Raw genomic sequence first — 23,458 nt, 5'->3', positions numbered from 1 at the left:
GTTTATAGAAGCATTATCGACAATAGCCAAAGTATGGAAAGAGCCCAAATGTCCATTAACTAATTAATGGATAACGAAGATGAAGATGTGGTGTGTATGTATATATATATATATATATATATATATATATATATATATATAGTGGATTATTACTTGGTGATCAAAAAGAATGAAATCTTGCCATTTTCAACAATATGGATGGAACTAAAGTCAGTCAGTGAAAGACAAATATCATAAGATTTCATTCATATATGGAATTTAAGAAACAAAACAGATGAACATAAGGGAAGGGAAGGAAAAATAAGATAAAAACAAAGAGGGAAGCAAACCATAAGAGACTCTTAAGTTCTGAGAACAAATTGAGGGTTGCTGGAGGGGTATGGGTGGAGAGGACAAGGTAAATGGGTGAGGGGCATTAAGGAGGACACTTGAGCACTTGAGGGGCATTACGGAGGGATGAGCACTTGGGTGTTATATGTAAGTGATGAATCGTTAAATTGTATTCCTGAAACCATTACTACAGTACATGTTAACTAACTTTGATTTAAATTTTTAAAAATAGTAGCTAAAAATAATATCGAAAAAAATGCTCACTTTGTAATATGCCAAAATTGCTTTCTAAATATGGATCTGAAGGTCATGAATGAAACCATACATTTGTAATTCCTATATCATTTATGGTCTTAGCCATTTTTGTCTTTTGCCAATGACTAATACATGACAATTTTATTTCCTAATTTTTCATGTTATAAGTATTTCTTAGTTTGTGGCACTAGACTAAAAAATCATGGTAACAAAATAAAGGAGAAGCATAGCTAAATTCATCATTAGTTTCTTATGCTGTCAAGTTTTAAGAGAATTTCTATTTGTTTCTATATGTCCAGATATCTGATATACAAAATATGGACATTTCGTATCACTAATTGGTGCATAGCAAAATATAGTTTGTGGAAAAGGTTTTCAGTAACATATGTACCTGGGAACCAAAAGTTGAAGAGATTTTTAAAAATATTTTGGCAGCCTACCACCCTGCAATTGCACTACTAGAAATTTATCTAAAGGATACAAAAATGCTTATTTGAGGGGGCACATGCACCCTAATCTTTATGGCAGTGCTATCAATAACAGGCAAATTATAGAAAAAGCCCAAATGTCTGCTAATTGATGAATGGATTAAGAATATGGTGAGATACACACACACACACACACACACACACACACACACACACACACACACACACACTGGAATACTACTTGGTGATGAAAAGAATGAAATCTTGCCATTTGCAACAACATGGACCGAACAGGAGGGTATTATGCTAAGTGAAATAAGTCTATCAGAGAAAAACATATCACATTATTTCTCTTATATGTGGAATTTGAGAATCTTAAAAGATGATCATAAGGGAAGGGAAGGAAAAACATGATAAAAACAGAGAGGGAGGCAAAGCCATAAGAGACTCTTAAATACAGAGAACAAACTGAGGGTTGATGTGGATGGAGTAAGTGGATGAGCATTAAGAAGGGCAATTGTTGGGCTGAACACTGGGTGTTGTATGTAAGCAATGAATCACTGGGTTCGACTCCAGAAGCCATAACTACACTGTATGTATGTTACTTGAGAAAAAAAAAAAGAGCACAAATACACACACACACACACACGCACACACACACACACACACACACACACACACACTCCTTTGTCAGTTGAAAACAAACTGAAAGTAGCCAGATAGAGCAATTATTTTGAGGAACATTTTTAAAATCCTCATTGACTCAAATCTATTAAAATTTGTCTTTTTAAAGTATTATGTGTGTCTTTTTGAAGTTTGGTAGTGAGAACAAAGTGTGCCTCATTTTTATTTAATGCTTTCATCTTTTCTTCATGTGTTATTGATTCTTTATTCCATCTGGAATAAACATGTTCGAACATGATTTATCATAGATGTAGCTGCACATCATGTTGTAGGTAGTGTTTCCTCCTTATGAAATTTCCAGGTGGCAAGAATTCCTAAAGACAACTTTTTTTTTTCCAAGATGCATGGCTGCAATGAAAGTGTTATACAATTAAATTCAGTTTGAGGCATCTGGGTGGCTCAGTCAGTTAAGTGTCCAACTTCGGCTCAGGTCATGATCTCACAGTCCATGGGTTCGAGCCCTGCGTTAGGTTCTGTGCTGACACCTCAGAGCCTGGACCCTGCTTCACATTCTGTGTCTCCCTCTCTCTCTCTGCCCCTCCCCCTCTCGCTCTCTGTCTCTCAAAATAAAATAAAGACATAAAAAATTGAATACAGTTTATAAAAAGTATGTTATTTAATGACATTAAACAATTCTAAAATGATAAAAGTTGTGATAGAACAGTATTGATATTTCTTAATTATTTATATTTATATTTTTTATTTTATTATTTTTTAATGTTTTATTTATTTTTGATACAGAGAGAGACACAGCATGAGAGGGGGAGGGGCAGAGAGAGAAGGAGACACAGAACCAGAAGCAGGCTCCAGGCTCTGAGCTGTCAGCACAGATCCTGATGTGGGGCTCAAACTCATGAATGTGAGATCTGAACTGAGCCAAAGTCAGAAGCTTAACCGACTGAGCCACCCAGGAGCCCCTATTATTTATATTTTTAAATTTATATACTGTATAAATATATTGTCTATATCTTTTATTTTTAAAGGTCATCTATTTACATACACTTGTTGGCTCAAAAAATATCATATTCTTCCTAGGAACTTATAAAGCTAATGTACTCTCAATATTCTTACTGACTATCAATATATTTCTCTATGTTCTTAAGGATTTGTAAGTTCTTAATAATTACTTTTTGTACATTATGGTAATAATTTTCACAATAATCATTAATCACTGCTTTATTTTGTTTTAACTTATCAATAAAATTTTAAGGTTTCACTTCATGTCACATCTCAAAGGTATCCCTGCATCTGAAAGTGAATATTCAAATATTAACAACAAATTCAAATGACAAGCCCAGTTTTCATTTCTGACAGTGTTGCACTGTCTGTATTTGAAATTAAGCTAAGCAATCATTTTATTACAGAGAATGCAGTGATGCTTTAAATGATCCTATATGTTCACACCTAGATGATCCTATGTGGTGGGGTCACCAGCCCCCATCCATTTCACCTACTCAAGGATATTGCTCCAGAGATTTTGCACGGGCTCTCCTACTTCACCATTTTCACTCTCTTTTGATCATGATCATATCCACATACAAGCAGGCGGTAGTTTCTATCTAAAATTGAAATGAAAATAGAACACTAGCTCTGACTCAGAGTCAAGAATCACCAGTTCTTGTCCCATTTATTGATTCTTCTTTCAGTCTTAGAGTCCTCTTCACTCTTTCTAAACCGATCCAGTCAGCATCCCCAACCCTAGCCCCAACTCCACCTAAACTGCCTGTATCCTAGTCACCAAAACCTCCATGTACTGAATCCATTAATTCCTTCTCAGTCTTTCCTTAACTTGACCTGTCAGCAACATGTAACACAGGTCGTCACTGCTTCCTCCTTGCTAACTTCTCTCTGTTGGCATTCAGGATGCCATCTATTCTGAGTTTTCTTTCCACCTCACTGCTCCTTCTACTTCAACTTTGCTGTTCCTCCTCTTTTCTAAGGGCCAAGTGCCCCAGGGCTCATCCTTGGTCCCTTTTCTCTGCACTTACTTAATTGGTGCTCTCACCCAGGTTCATGGGTTTAAATACCAATTCTCTGTCAGTGCCTATATTTATATCCCCATCCTAGCTCTCTCTCCCAAACTTCAGGCTTGTGCATTCAATAGCTTACATGATTATTAGCACTTCCCATAGATATCTCAAACTCAACCAGCTCCAGCTGTGCTTCTGATATTCCCACAGCCCTCTCCATCTCAGGTAGGGGCAACTCCAGTTCTTCCAGTTTCTTAGGCCCAACACATTGAATTCATTCTTGAATCCTCTTTATCTCTCTCACTCTGCAAACTATCCTATTTCTGCTTTCAAACTATTTCCAGAAATCCAACACTTCCCACCACCTCCTATCGTTACCATCTTTGTGTAAGCCAGCATCCTCTCTCACTGGGATTGCTGCTTCCTGGCTGGTCTCCTTTCTTCTGGTCTTGCTCACTCCTGGTGAGTCTCAACACAGCATCCAGAGGAGTCTTTTAAAGCATAATTGATATCATGGCCAAAGCCTGCAAAGGGTCCCATTTCATTCAGAGTCAGAGTCCTGCTCTGAAAGGCCTTCTGTTATTAGGCCCCTGTGCTTCTCTGACCTCATTACCTGCAGTTCTCCACCACCACCACCCACACCCCTTCCAACTGCAACTTCACTTCCCACGAGGACTTGCAGTTCCCAGAACGCCCTGCCATGCTCCTACCTGAGAGTCTTTGCACCCGAGAGCCCTTCCTCCAGATATTTGCAAGCCTGGCTAACTATCACCTCTTTCAGATCTTTGTTCCCTTAACATTGTCTCAGTAAGACCTCTGTGCCTGCTCCTCCCCACCACGCTCACACTCTCCTTCCTTTATCTAGTTTCTTTCTGCTGTGAAATGTACTACCTTTCGACACACTCCATGATTTATTTATTCATTTGCTAAGTTTTCCTTCCTCAGCTAAAATATAAATTTCAAAGGGAAGAATCCTTATCTATATTGTCCACTGATGTATGTATGGCAAGCACTGAAAACAGTGTTCAGTACATAGCAGTCATTAAACATGTTGTTTACTTCTTAATGAATGAAATGTTGGATTAGGTCTTTGGCTTTTCTGCCTTCCAAAGGGCTAGGGCTGGGGCGCCTGGGTGGCTCAGTTGGTTGAGAGTCTGACTTCAGCTCAGGTCATGAACTTGCAGTTCTTGAGTTCGAACCCTGCATCGGGCTCTGTGCTGACAGCTAGCTCAGAGCCTGGAGCCTGCTTCAGACTCTGTGTCTCCCTCTCTCTCTGCCCCTCCCCAGCTTGTGCTCTGTCTCTCTCTCTCTCTCTCTCTCAAAAATTAATAAACATCAAAAAATGTATTATAAACCAAAAAAACTCCAAAAGCCTGAGGCTGAAAAGTGGTATTTTTAGACTACAAAGGTCAATGATGAAGTTCAGTGCATCCCTTCCCAAATGTACATAGGTCTCTTCCAGTCCCACTGACATATCTCTTGAGGTGAGAAGCCTTGGTGACCTATCTTAACTTGGATCTGTTTTCTTTTCTTTTTTCAAGGCCAAAATGGCCTTCCTGGGTCTTGTCTTGCCTTGTCTTTTTTTTTTTTCTTTGTCTACGATTGAAATTGCCCTTCTCTATTCCCAGAAATTTCCCCATGTTCTTAATTTCTTTGCTCAAGGCTCTTTGTCAACTTGACAGCGTAGCTGGTCTTGTCAACCTGAAGCAAAAGACTGGAGAGAGTGGGTGGCAAGGACTGGTCCAGTGTGCCTGTGTAAAGGAGGAAAGTGAATTGAGCTTGTTATATGACGTTCCAGGGGCCCAAGTCACTGCACTACCATGGAAGCCACATTTTGCATCTTGTTCTCATGACCTTAAGGAAGATTTTTTCAAATGTGTTTCTAAAATTCAGATACACTATATTTAAGGCATTAGCACAGTGCACTCAAAAATAGAATATGTGAATAAATGAATAATTGATCTATATACCTGTTTGTTATACCTATTACAAATAAAAATAAAACAGCCAATGAGGTTAGTTCAATATGATTATTTTTCTTGAGTGCCTCCACTGTACTGATTCTGGTTGTAGCTTTTACTCCCACTTTGCCTCCTTGTGTACGTTTCTTTCCCACTCACTGGGATAGGTGAGTCCTCGAGGAAGGAACCATGCTCCTGAGTCTGTTGGAGCTCTAGCAGCTGAGCTGTGGGCTGAGGATATCAACAGGACTTTACTAAATAAATTTTTTGTCTAATTTTTAAAGCCAAACCCTTGACACCAGAAAGGTGGCCTGTGACGATTATGATTCCTGAGCATCAGAGATTTGTTTCCACCCCATGCACCTTGCCAGAATCCTTTGTTTTCATCTTTACCAGGCCAGTTCATTTAACCATAGCTTACATTCCCAGGAATTTGAGTATTTCATTGTCTGCCTTGGGTTAAATTCATTAAACATTTTAGAAAGAGTATTTTGAAGGCGTATATTGCTAATATTTTTTAAAATTGTTTTTCTAATGTTTTATTTATTTTTGAGAGAGAGAGAGAGAGAGATAGCGTGAGCAGGTGAGGGTCGGAGAAAGAGGGAGATACAGAACTCTAGCTCTCAGCACAGAGCCTGACACGGGGCTTGAACCCACGAACTATGAGATCATGACCTGAGCTGAAGCCGGTTGCTCAACCAACTGAGCCACCCAGGCGCCTCACTATATTGCTAATATTTTAAAACCCCAAAGTTTTGGCTCCTCAGCAAAACACCTCTCAGATTAGTGCTATCTTTGTAACCCTCTCTGTGGTATCATTAAATCCAGATAGAGTAAAATTGCTCTTAAAGTGTGAGTAAGCTGTCTTTCCCCGAGGGTTAAGGGGTAATGATTGTTTCTAAGTACTGAATTATGTATGTTTTATTCCATAAGTAAAAACAAGGGAAATAGGGATGAGCTAAGAATTTCAGGGGTTTTATAGCTCATTAGTTTTTACTGATATCTGAAAAAATATGGAACTGCTGGCTTTGTTTAAGTAACTTCAGAATACCCTGATGTGTAATAGATTGGACTCCTGCCCAGCAGTATCACAAGGAGTGAGGAGTGAGTGTTGCATATGTGCCAGGAATGGGCCTCCAAAGGTAAAAAGGGGGCTCCCTTTAACATTTTCTCCATGTTTCATGGGCTAGCTTTTATTCCAGTTATACCAAAATATTTTCATCATACTCCTAGTAAGTATCAGCGATTACATGCCTTCAAAAATGGAGAAAAGATATTGATCTTGTAAGTGTGCTAAGAGGTAGGGTAGCTACTTCTCTCTCTAAATGTCTCCAGGAATGCTTCTGGCCCTGCTATCCTCCCCTCTTATTTGTTTATTTTTGCTTCTTCTTGGTTTAAAGTTTGCTATCTAACTAAATATTTGCCTAATGCTAGAACAAGGACTCTTCACCAAACTCTGCATGTCTTTGTTCTGAGAAGTAAAATCTCATTTGTTCCTATCAGCTTTACAATTTCAAAACTATGTACGAGTGAAGGAAGTGGTTTTGAAACATGAAACAGGATATTTTCTAGAAATCTGGATGCTCTGAAAAGAAACCATTAGTCTTCCTAGAAAATGTTTCAGATTTTCTTTCCGTAAAATCTAAATTTTGTTCTTAGGATGAATTAGGTGTGTGATTGTTAGAAAGCATAAGTTTGCCCAAATCTTACACAATATCCTATGTGACATAATTGTGTACCAGAATAAGAATTTTATTCATATTTTTCATGTGAGTGTTTTATCTGGACTTTTTTAAGATTGAAAATTGAATGTGCTGGGAGTCAGGACCAGGACAAGACTTGTGGAGACTAATGGCAAAAAATATTTTGGGGCTCCTTTCTCTGTACCCCACCATTTCCAAGCAATGCAAACATGAACCACACTAAGCCATAAAATACGTCTAAAGAAAATTCTACAACGTTCAGACTTTTCACATAATGCGTCACTACGCATTTTTCTTTTTTTGCTTTTGAAGGATTAATAGTATTTACTTATTTTTGATTCATGTAACTTTTTATTTTTAAATATAATTTATTGTCAAATTGGTTTCCATACAACACCCAGTAGTCATCCGAACAAGTGTCCTTCTTAAAGCCCATCACCTACTTTCCCTCTCCTCTACCCGTCCCCCCCACCTTCAAAATCTGAATTGTTTTAAGATACTGTATTAGCTTTGCAGGTGCCTTTAATCTTTGCTTGCTAAAGTAGTGTGGGGGTGGGGGAGTGGAGTGGGCTCTATGAGTGTGCAAGGACTGGGCTACACGCACCAGGTATTTCTGCACCTGTTTGCATAACATGTGCAGGTAACTATCCACCGAACACCCAGTGCCTCTCCCAGACTTGGGAATGCTGTAGATGGGCGAGGCAGACCCCTAGAGCTACCCCGAGCTCCCGGCTGCCGCCGGTTCCAGGCACCGCCCCGCCTACGCTAGGCCCCGGCGCGAGGGGCGGGGCCGAGCCCTTCAGCGAGAAAGCGCCTGCCTGCCAGGCGGGTCGGTCGCCCGGGCGACCGGAGTTCGGCCCCGCCCCCAGCCTAGCCTCCCGCGCTCTGCTGAGTGCTGGCTACAGTGCTAGCTGCGGTCCCTACACGCTGCACGATGAGCAAGTGGAGCATCGGGCGAAAGCCCAGCCGCACACTCGGACTCCTGCTGCTGGTGATCTTGAGTTACCTGGTGCTCCGCAGGTGAGAGAGCCCCTCCCGGCACCTGCTTGACTCCAGACACCTCAGCCTTCCTCACCGGTAGTTCTCGCCTCCCCTTTCACCTGAGGGAGGCGGCCCCAGGAGTCTGCATCCCGCGAATCCCGAGTTCCCACGGGGAAGCCCACTCCAGCCTCTTCTTTGGCCTCCCTCTGCATTACTGGATACTCTGCTTCTGCCTCGAGATCCAGGCCTCTGGGTCACACTACGCGCTACCCTCTGAGTCTCCAGGCGCCAGTGTCCTAGAGCTTCCCCATCTCCGTGCTTGTGATGCTTGCGCTCTGCTTCCCTCGTGCATACTCCCAGCCCTCTGGGAAGGCTAACATAACCAGCTTTCAGGTCTTTTTCAGATGTTCCCCCATCACTGCTCCGCCCTTAGTCCTCCTTGGGGAACCTGTTTTTGCTGTTCTCTGGGTCTGTACATTTCCTACCAATCCTGCTGGGAGGCTTCCCTGTTCAGCGGAGGCCAGAGCTCCAGGGCTCCCAACCATGGTCGATCTTGCCTTCCCAGCGCAGTCAGGAGAATGCTGTCCCATAGGTTCTCCAAGATCATCAGCCCTGGATTTATTTGCCCCACTCTAGGATTGATACAGCTTTTCTCTCTATTTCTCAGTCACCAGTTCTTCCCAATCTCTTTTTGCAAAGTGCTGTCTGTGGCAAATGGTTGTGTTTAATGATAGAATAACTTACCCACAGCCTGCATAGGTGTCCTAGCCCAGAATTTTTGTTAACTGTATGTATTTATAGTATTCTATAACCCTGACCATGTCTTTCGGGTCGATGGCTGGCACTTTCCATATTCAAAACCTCCAGTATTGCTGGGAACACAGACCAGCAGTATCAAATGCTTTGGCGCTGAAAGTTAATGTTGAAGCTGAGTGGGGGCAGACACAGCACCCTTTAGCTTTTGTTTCTTCTCTATTCTCTTTGTTAGTTTCTCTGAGACTCCTCTGGGAGATAAGGAAGTTTTTGATGGAGGTGAATATCTGACTGTATTTTGCTGCCACAAGAACACTTTCAGAAACTCTTCCTATTTCCATCTTTTCAAGACTTACAGGTCTTCTTTGTTTCACCTCTTCTTGGCTTTGGTGTTGGGAAGGTTGTCATAATATTGTTTGAGAGAAAGAAATGGTGTTCTTTTCACTCTGGGGCTCAGAAAACTAAAGAGGAATTTTGTTTCCCCAGACTTTTTTTTTCCATCTTGTCAGTGATCTATAACCCATTCCTCTTTGAAGACTGGTTCTGGCTCGTGTAGGATGCGTAGCCTTCCTCCTAACGCAAGGCTGATGCAAATCCCAGAAGGTTTACTCAAAGCGGAGGCAACAGGAGCCTCTGGCATGCAGCAGGGTATCAGGAGCCTACGCCCCAGAGAGAAAGGCCGTAGGTGTGCAAGTAGCATGTGATTTGCCTATTGGAGGTCAAGGATATGGCAGTCCCGTGCAGGGGACCCAGCCAGGTCATTATGAGGAGCAGCTCTGAGAGCTTGAGTTGGGCCAGATAGTGTACTCTACTAGTTCACAGGATAAAGGTGTGAAAAGGAGGCTGGGTGTTTGTTGGTGTCTGGCAGGAAAGAAAATGAGGTGTCAGGGAGCCGACTGGCTGTGAAGAAGCCTGAGCTACTCACAGATGAGTTAACTGTGTCCCTACCTGGGTTGGGGTGGCTGCTGCAGGAGTCAGTCAGGGGCTTACGGAGGTGCCTAGGAATAGCTGTGACTCAAGCCTGAGGAAATAGTTTGAAATGCTTAGTAAAGTCATTGTTTTCCTTGTTATCTTTTCTTTCATACTAGGTAAGACGGAGAAGCTCTGACCCCAGCAGGGCCGTCTCTTAGGGTCCTTCACAACATGTGTCTTTTGGGCATCCTTTTGATTTTATCACCATCATGTAGGCTTTCTGACCAATTCCTCCTATTTGGCATGGGCTGGACACCAAGGATTAGCTCTGGAGGCCAGAGGAGAACACTCTCTTTGTTGCTTCCTCTTCTTGCCTTGCTCTAGCTTTGACTGGATCATTAACTGAGTGGGAGGTGAGGACCTCTCCCAGCCGTAGCTGGGAATATGGATGTGGCGAGTGGAATATAGGTCACATGGGAATTGGCTACTCAGCTGGCAGCTTTGTGGAGCTGAGCTGTCAGGATCAGTCCTTTTCTTATACCTCAGAAGGCAGGTATTTGGGTCGGGGAAGGGAAGGGGCTGCTGGGCTCCAGCTTTTGTTTTTTCCCCATGAACTTTACCTTATGCTGGTTCATAGCCATTCATAACTGTTAGATTATATCATATCCAAGAAATAGGATGACAAAGATGACTTTTGAGGATGACTTGGTTTTTCTTTTTTTAGCTTGAACAGTGATCTGAAATTACTTTTATTGCAGTATAATTGTTAAGCAATATGCTGTACATGTTTAGCTTATACAGTTTGAAAAGTTTTGATATATCTATGTCTATCTATATCTGTGAAAATATCACCACAATTAAGACAGTGAAAATATCTATCAGCCCCAGAGATTTCCTTATGCCCCTTTGAATCTCTCTCTCCCGCTCCTCTCTGCTTCCCCAGCCCCAGGCACAGTGATCTGTTGCTTTCTGCCACCATATATTTGTTTACATTTTCTAGAGTTTTATAGAAATGTAATCCTAAAGAATGTATTCTGGTTTGATCTGGCTTCTTTCACTCAGCATATCATTTGGAGATGCGTATCAATGTGAACCATGTCTGAGCCAGCTGCCTCTCATTCTCCTTCCTCCTCTCACCCCATGAAAGCAAGAATGCCTGCTTGATATGATCAAGACATAGTTCCCACTCCTAACTTTTTTCCCTTAATGTAAATGCATCACTGAGCAATAATTCAATTAACTCTGCATCTTGTATACCTGATATTTTAGCTGGCAATAGTCAGGAGAGAAGAAAGTGGCCAGGTAGGCACCTTGCATCATGCCTCTGTAAAGGTACGTTCATCTCTTTGCCCAGCTCTGCCTCACTCAGTGCTCCTTCACTGGCATTACCTGGATTCCAGACCAAAGCTCTTATTGAAGGAAAGAAGAGGAGAACTCTATCAGTCTTCTCCTTAGAGGAGGTGGATAACTTAACAATATGACCTGGTCACCTTCTTTCATCCAAATCACAGCCCGTGATGTCTTCCAAGGGTGTGTGGGCAAATTGTTCCTCTCTTCCTGGCCTTCTGTGGGGTCACTGATTTTATGAGCTTTGCCTGTTTCAGGACTCTATCCTGCTTGAAGCCTGAGTCATATTCCCTGGAATGTTCGAACTCTTTGAACACTGTTCCTTTCATCTTGTAGTAGTGACGTTTTCAGCATCTGGGAGGTGTCTCTTTCAGCAGGTAGTCATTTCTCTAACACAAATTGGGGAACATGGCTACATGGGCAGTGGCTCAGTCAGAGAGAGGTAGGATGTCTGAGCCGCCCTGTGCTAGGAAGATAGAGTTGGCACTGGGATTGTCACAACGCTGGACTAGCCAACTGAAGGGGACCAGATTGTCTTGGAGCAAGAACATGGAAATTATTGGTGTATTTCTGATTAAAGGGACTGAGATACACAGGAGAATTCAGGGCAAAAGCTGCACAGCCTGGGCAGCAGAAGTATTGGACGTTTGGCCAAAGAATTCTCTGTGCCTTAGGTCAAGGAAGTAGCAAGTGAAATAAAAGTGCTTAATCTTTGATGCAATGAGGCAAGAGTTCTATTATACTACCTTGAATGCTCTTCTAATGAAGATTCAGGAGATGCTGGAGTTTAGAGCAGTCTTCTCAGACCACTTAACACATGAGAAGGATTCTGGAGGTCAGCCCCTCTCTCCCTGGCTCCTCCCCTATCATCTAGCAGAATTCTTTTGGTATAGGGATATTTTCTGCTTCTTCCCCACTCAGGGTTATTTCTTGCTTAAATCTATTGTTGTAGATAGTAAAGGCCACACATGTTGTATGAGACTTCTGGGATACAAGGGCAGGGGTGTTTTTAGAGGCTAATGGTAATGAAGCAAATAACTCTTGGCTGGGGTCTACTGGGTAGCCACTCTTAGGTGATGATCCTTGCTGATTTCATACACACGTACACAGCAAGACAACAAGCGGCATTGTTCCTTTCAAGAGCATGCTGCTTTTCCTGCAAAGTTTACTCCGTGAGTAGGTAATCTATGTAAAGAATAAAATATTCAAATAATGTAAAGAGGAAAATAAAGCCTCCATGCCAGGCCCATATTCAAATAATGTAAAGAGGAAAATGAAGCCTCCTCTCCAGGCCCTAAAGCACCCCTCTCCCCTCTACCAGAGGTGATTACTAGTAATGGTTTCTCTCAGGGGAATTCTGTGCATATACAACAAGACAGCTCTATGTATTATTACCCCATTTGTCCATTACGGACATAATTTATTCAAACAATCCCCTATTGATGGACGTTGATTGCTGGCAATCTTTTAGCTACTGCAAACAAAGTTGCAACGTATGTTAACTATGCTGGAATTAAGATAAAATAAGATAAAGTAAAAACAAATAAGAAAATCCCCAAAGTTGCAATGAATATCTGTTGGGTATATTTCTGTCTCTAGAATTGCTGGCCTTATGAAATATCCATTTTAAATCTTGATAGACATTTTATATAAGGAAGTAAAAATAAGTTAAAGTAAGTAAGTAAAATAGCACATTCTGTTTCTGTTGGATCAATGTGAGGGAAATTCTGAGCTCTCAAGTCTGAGGGGGAAATTCTGTTCTTTCTGTGTGTGCATGAATTCTTTGTGTCTTTATTTTTATTAAAAATTTTTTTACATTTATTTATTTTTGAGAGACAGAGTATGAGTGGGGGAGGGGCAGAGAGAGAAGGAGACATAGAATCCGAAGCAGGCTCCAGGCTCTAAGCAAGCATTCAGCACAGAGCCTGACGTGGGGCTCGAACCCACAAACCATGAGATCATGACCTGAGCTGAAGTCAGACACTTAACCGACTGAGCCACCCAGGCACCCCTCTTTGTATCTTTAAGAACTAGTCAATCTCTTATATATCTAACTAGATAAGTCTCATGTGATGGCAGTTGATTTAACAAAATTGTTAAGTATATTTATGTTGCCCCTGTTTCATTAAATCATTTTATTCTGATTCCACAAGCACTCTAAGAGGGGAGTCTTGTTATCAGTAGAGTCCTCTGGATCATCTAACAGAATTTTTACCCCTCTCTAGGTGGAGGTGTCACCTTTTCTTCTATTTATGATGCTATCAATGAAGTACTTTCCCCAAATGAAAAATTTCTGTTTGATCTCAAGGTTTCGGTGTAGTAGGTGTTTTTTTTTTTTTTAAATAGTTTATTGTCAAATTGGTTTACATACAACACCCAGTGCTCTTCCCCATAAGTGCCCTCCTCCATCACCACCACCTCTTTTCTCCTCTCCCCCTTCCCCTTCAACTCTCAGTTCATTTTCAGCATTCAATAGTTTCTCAAGTTTTACATCGCTCTCTCTCCCCAACTCTCTTTCCCTCTTCCCCTACCCTAGTAGGTGTTTATTCACATCCATACTTCCTACAGCATTTAGAAAATGTTGCCCTCTTAACCAACAGCATGTCCTTGGATTATGCAGGCTGCCATGTGGCCTGGCTTGCTGGAGTCTGGGTGCTAGGTCAGTTCCTGGATCACCAAGAAGCCTTTTCAGAGGAAGGACAGAGTTGCTAAAATTGCAGCAGTGCCATTGACTTGCAGAATGCTGCAAAATGACCTCACATCTCTGCAAAATGAGTATACTAGCTTTTGGAATGGAAGGTTCAAGCCCTTTGGAAATATTTAGTGCTGTTCTAGCAAAGCAGGAGCCTAAAGCATTGGGCTCAGGCCAAGGACCACATCTAGGAAGCTGGATCAGCTACAAGGATAGAGTTCCATTTCCCTGGGATTGAAGTTCTTGGGGTTCCAGGATTGATCCAAGAGCCATTATTCTGGATTAGAGGCGTGAAAGGAACTGGCCTGGGTCAAAGAGTGGGCAACTCCTTCCTTAGGCCCTCAAGATCCCCTGCTGAGGGAGGAATATACAGCCTTAAGGTTGGTAAGGCCGAAATATCCCCAACTGGGCAGTTGAGGAGAATGGAATGCCCAAGGAAATAGGGCCTCATGGGAGCCTGTAATCACATCAGAATCTTGAGAGTGATGACTAGAAATTTGTATTTTAAATCCATGTGAGATTTCTATGTGTGATGATGTCTTTTGGGCAATTTGACATAACTGCCATCTAAATAATGGTTTCTAGCGTGACCACTTGGATGAATGAAGATGTGTTTTCTTGGTCATCGTCTTTAATGTAATGTTTTGGACCCAGATTGAAACTCTGCTCAGAGTGGCCCTGATGGGTCAAAGTGTACCCAGAAATTGGATTTGTAAATTGTCATCTCTCAAGTATAGGTTACATACAGTTCCTAAATAACCAGTCCTTAGTAGCAGCAAGGACTTATGTTCTGTGAATGGAAGGACTATTTCTGCAGATTCCTACTTCATGTTCTGACCTTGTCCATACCCTTGGAGAGCCTAAACTTACATGGGCATTGTCTTTTCTCTGCTGGAGGCCAACATGCTCCAGAAGTTGATGATGCTGCCCCTGCCACATCTGGTTGGGTGGATGCCAGCTTGTCTAAATCTGGTCAGATTGTGTGGTATGACAGAAGGCTGAAGGAGATGGCTGTGACCCCAAGTGAAGCTTCCCAGTCACTGGCCCCAGTTACTGATCCATGTATTTACAGGATTTATAGTGACATAGGGATGCCTTATGGCATGGAAAGAGCCATTTCAGACCTGCCTCAATGAGCACACTTCATTCAAGTAGATCATGCAGGTAGGTGACCAGATCTGGCTCTTCTCCCACCCCATCCTGGAATACCCTCTCTGAGATCTGAGAATCAATTCAGGGACCCATTTCACATGAAAAAGATTGTAAACGTGCCACCTGCTCATCTGCCTTTTCCAGTTCCAGCACAGTAACCCAGCACTTTTGACCATGTCCCTTGTCCTCATGATCCACTACTGTGATAAAGTATAAGAAGGATTCATCCCTCTACCCCTCCACACTCCCAGGCTCTACCTGATGCAACTCCTCACTGTGGGGAACTCAGGCCCCAAGTCCTCTGCCTAATGTTTCTGCTATAACCTGTTATTGCATCTGTGGCTCACACAACATGATATCACCTGCCAAAAGGGATGATAGTAACCAGAGTGTAGATTTCTTATTGCTTTGTGTGAAGCCCCATAAGAAATCCTGACACATGTGCCACCTTCCAGGAACCTCATCATAGACTGTCAGCACAGTATGACTCTGAGCAAAGCAAACCTGAGAATAGGCCAGGTCAGTGACCAAGGCTTGCTCTTCAGTTTATTCTAGGACTGAAAATTTACTTATCCTACAATGAAGCTAAGATACAAAGGCAACAAAAATTCCAGGAGAAAGTAAAATATATTCCAGCTAGAAAGAAGGCAGATGCCCTGGTATCAAAAAACAAGTTTTGGGGCACCTGGGTGGCTCAGTCAATTGAGCATCTGGCTTCGGCTCAGGTCATGATCTTGCAGTTAGTGGGTTCGAGCCCCACGTCAGGCTCTGTGCTCACAGCTAGCTCAGAGCCTGGAGCCTGCTTCAGATTTTGTGTCTCCCCCCGCCCCCCGCCCCTCCCCTGCTCATGCTGTCTCTCTCTCTCTCTCTCTCTCTCTCTCTCTCAAAAATAAATGAAAAAAAAATTAAAAAAAGTTTCAATACCGACACCTGGCTGGCTCAGTTGGTAGAAAATGGAATTCCTGATCTCGGGGTTTTGAGTTTGAGCCCCATGTTGGGTGCAGAGATTACTTTTAAAAAAAAAAAGAGAAGCTTTCCACAATCTGAAACAAAAAGTTTCAACACAAATGACTTGCTCACTGGGAAAAGCAACAGAAATCAGGGAAACAGGGTTTCCTAAGGATTTGGTTAGCTCTGTGGGAACAGCCCTAATTTAGAAGGAAAGTCTCTTCAACCTGATGTAACTATACAGTTTCCATTTTCCTTATTTTGTTATTACGAGTTAATTACTCAGGAAGCATAGAGGTTATTATTAACTTATAATAACTAGTACTAATGATCATTATCTGTATTAATAACCATGTACATGGTGCTTTCTTGTTGATGAAGTTCTAATATATATCATCTCATTTTCCACAATGGATTCCTTGGAGAAATCCCACATTTATCATCCTCATTTTCTCAGTGAATTCATCCCTTTCATTAGTGTATTAAAAACACCTAATAACTTACCAGAAAATTTTCAGAAAGGAAACAGTTGAATTTTCCAGAATATGGAGTTTGTTATTAGTTAGTTTTTGTTATTTGCAGTTTAGTTTCATGCCTCTTAACGAGCACTGAGAGGAAATAATTTGTAAAAAATCTAGAAAAAGATAGCACATAAAGACACTAGCATTAAATAGAAGCTCTGTCCCGGAAGAGATTGTATATACGTATATCAAAGGACAGAATATAGATTAGTGCTTCTCAAACCTTACTGTGGGGTCTGGTCGAAATGCAGGTTCTGCTTCAGGTCTCAAGTAAGGCCAGAGTTTCTTTCATTTGTATCAACTCCAGATGAAATTACCCTGCAGGTGCAGCGCACACCTGGAGATGTAAATCCAGAAGGAGGGGACAGGTCAGGGAGAGTGCGTAACTAGCAGGAAGTATTTTGGAAGGAACGTCACAAAGAGAGCTTCCAACCCCATCAACACCTCTGCGCTGAGTGGATGGAGAGTAGAGGACTCTCGCAGCATGTGGGAGACATAGTTGTAAATAAAAGTTGGGGTCAGTGATGTGAGCTTGGGGAGCTGCAGATTGTTCTCTTGAAGTTCTGACCAGTGGTCAAGGGTTGCTGCCTGGTGGCACGATTGGTGGGCATAGTTGCAAGAGGGCAGTACAACGGAGGTTTGTGGTAACTCTTCTGTGTTTTGACTGTAGTGGCAAATACGTGAATCTCTGATGTAATAAAGCTGACAGAACTAACTATACACATACACACAAATAAGTGCACGTGTAAACTGGTAAAATATGAAAAAGATAGATGAATTATATTAATGTCAATTTCCTCATTGTGATATTGGATTATAGTTACACAAAATGTTACCATTAGGGAAAACTGGGTAAAAGCTACACAAAATCCTCTCTATTATTTCTTATAACTGCATATGAATCTATAATGATTTCAAAATAAAAAGTTAAATTAAAAAAAAATAAATGTGTGTGTGTGTGTGTGTGTGTGTGTTTTCACTACTGGACTGTCCATATACCTGTGTGTTTCAGAAGAGAATATGTCCATCAGTTCTTTCTCACTCTAGCCTGGGGCAAGCCTGAAGGGCTCCTACGGGGATGCCTGGGGGTGTCAGGTGGAGAGAGTACCTAAAGCCTCGTGAGTAGATGAGGCATGAAGGCGGAGTGTGTTTTTTGGAGCGGATATGAGGAAAACTAAGAGAGTCCAACCTCTCCTGTGCATGTGGTATGAGAAACTTCAGATGCAGCCAGAATACTCAGGAGCTTGTAGCCAAAGGGAAGAGCTGAGGGGAAGAGGCAAAGCAAGGAGGTGGCTAGGAGGCCCAGACAGTGGCCATGGAGGGCCTGCGGCTTCCTTTTAGTATCCATGGCCTGACTCTCCAGGGCAGGGTGAAGTTTCCTGTGATGGGCCAGGTAGCAAATGTGCTCAGCTTTGTGGACTACACAGTGTCTTTCGCAGCAACGGCACTGTGCCCTGAAGCAGCCACAGACAGCATGTCACTGAATGGGCGTGGCAGGGTGCCAGTAAAACTGTTTATGGACATTGAGATGTGAAGTTGACATCATTTTTTGTGTCCCCACGTCTTGTTCTTTTGATTTTTCCCCCAACCACTTAAAAATGTGAAAGACATTGGTAGTTTGCTGGCTGCACAAAGACAGGAGGCATAGCGGCGTTGGCCTACACCTGCGGTTTGCCTACTGCTGGTCAAGGGGCCGGGTTGGTTTGACAGGATCCCACTGGACGGACTTTTTGATGTAAACTTTTAGAACCTGTAATAAGATGACTTGGCACAAAGCTTTGTACATGAAATGTGGTTAGACAGTAAAATGCTTAAGAATGGAAAGATTGGGACTATTCCCTATTAAGGATAAAAAAAACCCCACTGAGGCGATTCTAATATGCAAAGCAAAGATAAACTTATCTCAAGTAGCCACAAAACTCTTTTATAGCACATTACAGAGTATTTCGTTTATATCCGAACATCACAGGGCGTTTGTGAACAGGTAGGCATTTTACAGAGGAAGAAGCTCATGCCCCCAGAGCTAGTGTCACTGACTCAAGGTGGCGGTGCTATAAGGTAAAGGCCCGGATTCCTGTCCAGATCCTCCTCGTGCGGGTCTTGTTCTTGTTTTCACGTCCCCACACCAGTGGTCCTCTGCGAGAACTATATTCTGAAATATCATTCACAAGTCACTTGGGACAGGGAACTCTCGATTTGGAGAGAGAAAAAAGTGATCAGGTCCCCGGGTTATCCACAAATGACTGTTTCAACTATAATATAGCAGAACTGCAGTTCTGCAGTGGCATCATGAGTTCTGGGTCCTGAATACTGTGAGAAGTAGGAAGGAGGAGGTCAAAATAATTTTCTTTGCCCATGAGTGGCCATTGATAAAATTCCCAAGTGGTCAGTGATGTCTGTGTCACCTCTGTCTTCTTGGCCTCCTGTTCTCTCATCTCTGGCCATTAGGGTCCCTGATTTGCCGCAGGCCCTCCTGTAAAACTTGGCTTAGACCAGTGGCTTAGCCTTGCTCCAATCTATGGAGGAGCTTTAAAAACTGTGAATACCTGTGCTCCACCCCCAAGGTCATTAATTGGTCAGGTGTGGGGCCTAGGCAGTCACTGTTTTACGTTTTCCAGGTGATTCAGATATGGGGCCAGCTTTGAAAGCCACTACGCTTCAATCCAGACCTCTCCTTTGTGGTGTAGCCGACTTCAGCAAAGTGCTAGGAAGGCTGCTGCTGAAGTGGTTTCACACTGTTTTGGTCTCATACATCCCGCATCTGTTCTGTTACTCAGCCTGGTGAACTGAACTGGTCAATGTATTTGTCCTCCCAGCTCTGATCACAACTACCCAAGGCCAGACTCTTGTTTCTGGTCTAGAGCAATACTACTCAGTCTGTCTGTGGCGAAGAATCATTTTTCTTCTTTAAAAAAAAATTTCCAAGCTGTTACTTGATAAAATACATTCAGAACATATTACTAGAAAAAGGAAATGAAGAGAAAAGATATACAAATGCCTGCCCCAGCCTTTTGTGATGAGCTTCAACAGACATAAAATTACCCTCCTTGCTCTAAAGGTACCTCAGTTCCTGTACCAATCCAGACTGTAGCGGACAGTTGTGAGCAGTGAGTGCCAGCGCCAGGCCCACACTGCCGAGGGGCTCCACGGTGGCAGACACGTTCACACAGTCTCCTTGCCAGTCTGCTTGCTGTTCTTGGAGTAGATATGCATTCTCTGTTTTCTTATATTCTCTGCCCTCGAGACCTGAGAAAAAGTTATCATCTAAAGAAAGCCTTCTGGCTCCACCTGGATGATTTAGATAATTTCTTCATTCAACAATTACCTATATATATATATATATATATATATATATATATGTATGTATTTCAGCTACTGTCCTCTGCCACTGCTAGGCCAGGCTACCTAACTTGTGGGGCCCAGTGCATAATGAAAATGTGGGGCCCTTGTCTAAAAATCATTAAGAATTTCAGGATGAAGTAGTGTGTCTGAACCCCTGTGTACAGTGTATGCTTTGCTACATTTATATATTGTAATATGATTACCACTGTAGCAATATTTATCACATGACATAATTATAGTACAATATTATCTATATTCATTGTACTATGGATTAGATCTCTATGGCTTATTTAACTACTTGTTGCAAGGGAGTCTTCTGAGCTTGGGGCCCTGTGTGGACTGCTTGACTTACATGCCCTGGGGCAGGAGGGGGGCAGCCCTAGCCTTATCTTTGTGCTTGGCTTACAGCAGCATTCATGACACTGATTTCTAATTATCTGAGTGTGCAGTGATGTGGAGAAGACTATACATGTCGGAAGCATCTAGTTTGGAGGAACTTTGGTAAGATGGGAGCTAGCTTCCTGAGGACTATGTGCAGTTGAACTTTTCCCATGAATAGTAGGGCTCCAACTGCTTTACAATGTAGAGTATGCAAGTTTATGTTCAGAGCTGAAGCACTTGGCATTGTAGGTGGAGGAGAAGCTGGCTGGCATGTAGAAAAAGGACCCAGCAGGAGGACAGGACTGTGGCAGAGATGGAGAGAGAGCAGGAGGGATGACTCATCCAATAAGCACATTGGGAGAGTCAGCGATGGGGTGTGTGACATGCATGTGCCCTCTACCCCCATGACCTCATCCATTGGTCCCTGCGGCTGGCCAGAGCTCTGTGAAGGAGCTGTCCCTTCGAAGGGCACAGAGATTGGCTAATCCAGAATCAAGATGGAAGCTCTCAGCCCATTTTGGTATATGCATCTCTGTTTCTTCTAAGTGATGACAGTCCCCAGTCAGTGTGTATCAATATCAATTGGATGAAGCAATTTGGGTCTTAAGCAGTGACACAGTTTTAGTCAGTGTTACAAAAGGAATGGAAAGACCAGCAGCAGCTTAGGGATCCCTTTTATACAGAAGAGCTCTGCAGGGCAGGACACTTTCTAATGTCAGGAACTGTAATGAAAAGTAGGCATGAAAGAGGCACCAATGGAAATTTGCTTTTGCCCCAGCCTCAGTCACCCTGTTGTTTTCTGTCTCCAACTCTCTTAAATGCTCTGGTTCCCCCAGTGTTTCTTGCTGTGTGCCTTTCATGGCCTTTGAAGACTGGGGAGAGAAGAAAGGTGGGGGAATTCTAGTCATGGGGATCAATTTGAGGGGGTCCCCTTAGTCAAGAGGTGTTTTCCAGGGACTAACACTTCCCAACAGCCCTCCCAGGTGGAGTTCTCTGTTGTGCTAGATTATCACTTGAACTTGATCTTTAGATAAGAATTAAAACTTGGTTGGTCAATGAATAAATGCTGTTTCTAACCCAGGTGCCTCCTTCCAGGTATTTGCACCTTGAGCCAGGCAGCTGTGACCATAAGGTTGCTCAGAGGTACTATTTGAAGTAGCTGCTCCTTTGATGTTTAGTTAAGTGGCCTAGAAGAGCTGGCCCTTGTAGGAACCTGCGTGACACACCTGCCCTGGGCACCCTGCGCCCCCTGAGAATGTCCTTTCCATGCCATGTGACCCCACCTCATCCTCTCTCCCAGTAGCACAGTCTCCATGTTGACCATTGTGTTTGTCTCATTCCTGACTATAGCCTCAGCTTGCTTTTCCCCTGCATTGAGGTGTAGAGGAGTGTGCTGAAGAAACACCCCTTCCAAGGTTTGGCTAAGTTGGAGGGTGGGGACCCTTTCCTGAAGGTCTCAGAAGCAGGCCTGTGCAGGAGAAGAAGCCTGTCTCCTAAGACTCTGTACCCTCATTGCTGAAGATAGGCCAACCTTGCCAGCTGCCTTTTCTCTTTGCAGATTGAACTGGTATAATCTGGTCCCTGCATGGCTAAGACACCGGAAGTCAGGGCTACAGGCCAATGGCCAACACTTCATGCTGGAGGACTCCACCTTCTGGATCTTTGGGGGCTCTGTGCACTATTTCCGGGTACCCAAGGAATACTGGAGGGACCGCTTGCTGAAGATGAAAGCCTGTGGCCTGAATACCCTCACCACGTGAGTGCTGCCCCAGCCCACCACCAAGCTTTGTCATCTGTGGCATCTGTGTCCTAGGCTTCTTCCATTCAGCCCAGCCTGCAGGTCCCATCATATCAGGATGGGGGAGCCCTGCCAGATCCTGCACTTGAGCAGCCCCTGAAGAGAATCTTTGGGCTGAGCTTTGTGAGGAAAAATATAGGAGGAGCAATTCACCCACACCCTTGCCTAGGTCTCCAGCTAGGACAACCTCCTTTTTCTCACCTGCACAGCTCTCCCCCTCAGTGCAGATGAGGAGACAGGATGGATGTAAGGTTTAGAGGTACAGAAAGAGCAATGGTATATATATATATATATATATATATATACACATACATATATATATATATATATATATATATATACAAAGGAATATAGTGTAGGAGGGGAGTGTAGGAGTGGGATGTGATTAAATTATCAAAGAAGTTTTTTTTTTTAAACAAGCACTCCACCCCCCAATTTATCTAGCAAATGAGTGTGGTCTTTTTCAAAATAGCTTCCTAAGGAAGTTCTCATCACTTTTCAGCATTCCCGTTTAGAATTATCTTCAGAGCACTGTGGCTTCCATTCTAGTACGGACCACACATGATAGGCACTCAGTAAAGTGCTGAGTATGTGAATCAGTTAAAAAATATGCTCAGTTGTGAAGAATCTTATCTTTATGTGGATTTATTTTTCAAAATTGCCAACAGATAGTTGGATCCAAGTCTATGAAATAAAGTGGGTTATCAGGCTAGCTATTCTATTTTCAGGCAAAAATATGTGATTATAGATGAAGGATGTGGATTTTTTTGTGTGGTTTGTGAAGCAACTTTGAAGACAATTTCTAAAGAATTATAGGAATGTTCTGGGCTGTACTAGCACAGTTGAAACACATGTATGTAATTTTCCAGCAGGATCCTTAAAAGGATCCATTTATTTGCATATATAAGTTCTGATCCTGAGGGTACATTTGCAAATCACAGGACTCCTGAAGCTGGTGGGAACATTGTAGGCTAAGCATCTTGCCTTATAAAAGCTGAGTAATCTGTATTTCCTTAAACCTGAAACTCCTGCATCTGAATTGGAAGCAAGCAAACCTCCTTTTCTTTACGTTTGCACCTTCCTTGCAGTTGGAAAGGGCTCCGCTAGAAGCTGGGGATGGGCGGGAGCCCAGGAGAGGAGCAGCTGTGTTTTGATTTTCATACATCCTCCAAACCTCTGCCTCTTGAGTTGGGCCTCTTAAAGAACTTACTTTATTTCCTTATCTTCTCTTCAGAAGATAAGGAAAGAATTATTTGAAATTCTGGTTGCTTCAGTAAAAATAGGAGTGATCAGAGGTTTT

The 23,458-nt window shown here is 42.7% G+C and overlaps 1 protein-coding gene across 1 annotated transcript in view; it reads left to right on the top strand.

The window, feature by feature from the left end:
• Positions 1-379: 379 nt before the first annotated feature.
• Positions 380-23,458, top strand: part of GLB1L2 (galactosidase beta 1 like 2) — a 55,912-nt gene continuing 32,833 nt past the window's right edge. Inside the window, exons 1-5 of the mRNA XM_029915652.1 lie at positions 380-397; positions 4,287-4,474; positions 8,024-8,160; positions 8,237-8,351; positions 21,919-22,116. Of these exons, the coding sequence (XP_029771512.1) occupies positions 380-397; positions 4,287-4,474; positions 8,024-8,160; positions 8,237-8,351; positions 21,919-22,116 (656 nt within the window). The remainder of the gene's footprint in view (positions 398-4,286; positions 4,475-8,023; positions 8,161-8,236; positions 8,352-21,918; positions 22,117-23,458) is intronic.

Source organism: Suricata suricatta, chromosome 11 (assembly GCF_006229205.1).
Source record: "Suricata suricatta isolate VVHF042 chromosome 11, meerkat_22Aug2017_6uvM2_HiC, whole genome shotgun sequence".
Classification (NCBI taxonomy): Eukaryota; Metazoa; Chordata; class Mammalia; order Carnivora; family Herpestidae; genus Suricata; species Suricata suricatta.
This window is presented reverse-complemented; position numbering and strand designations above follow the sequence as displayed.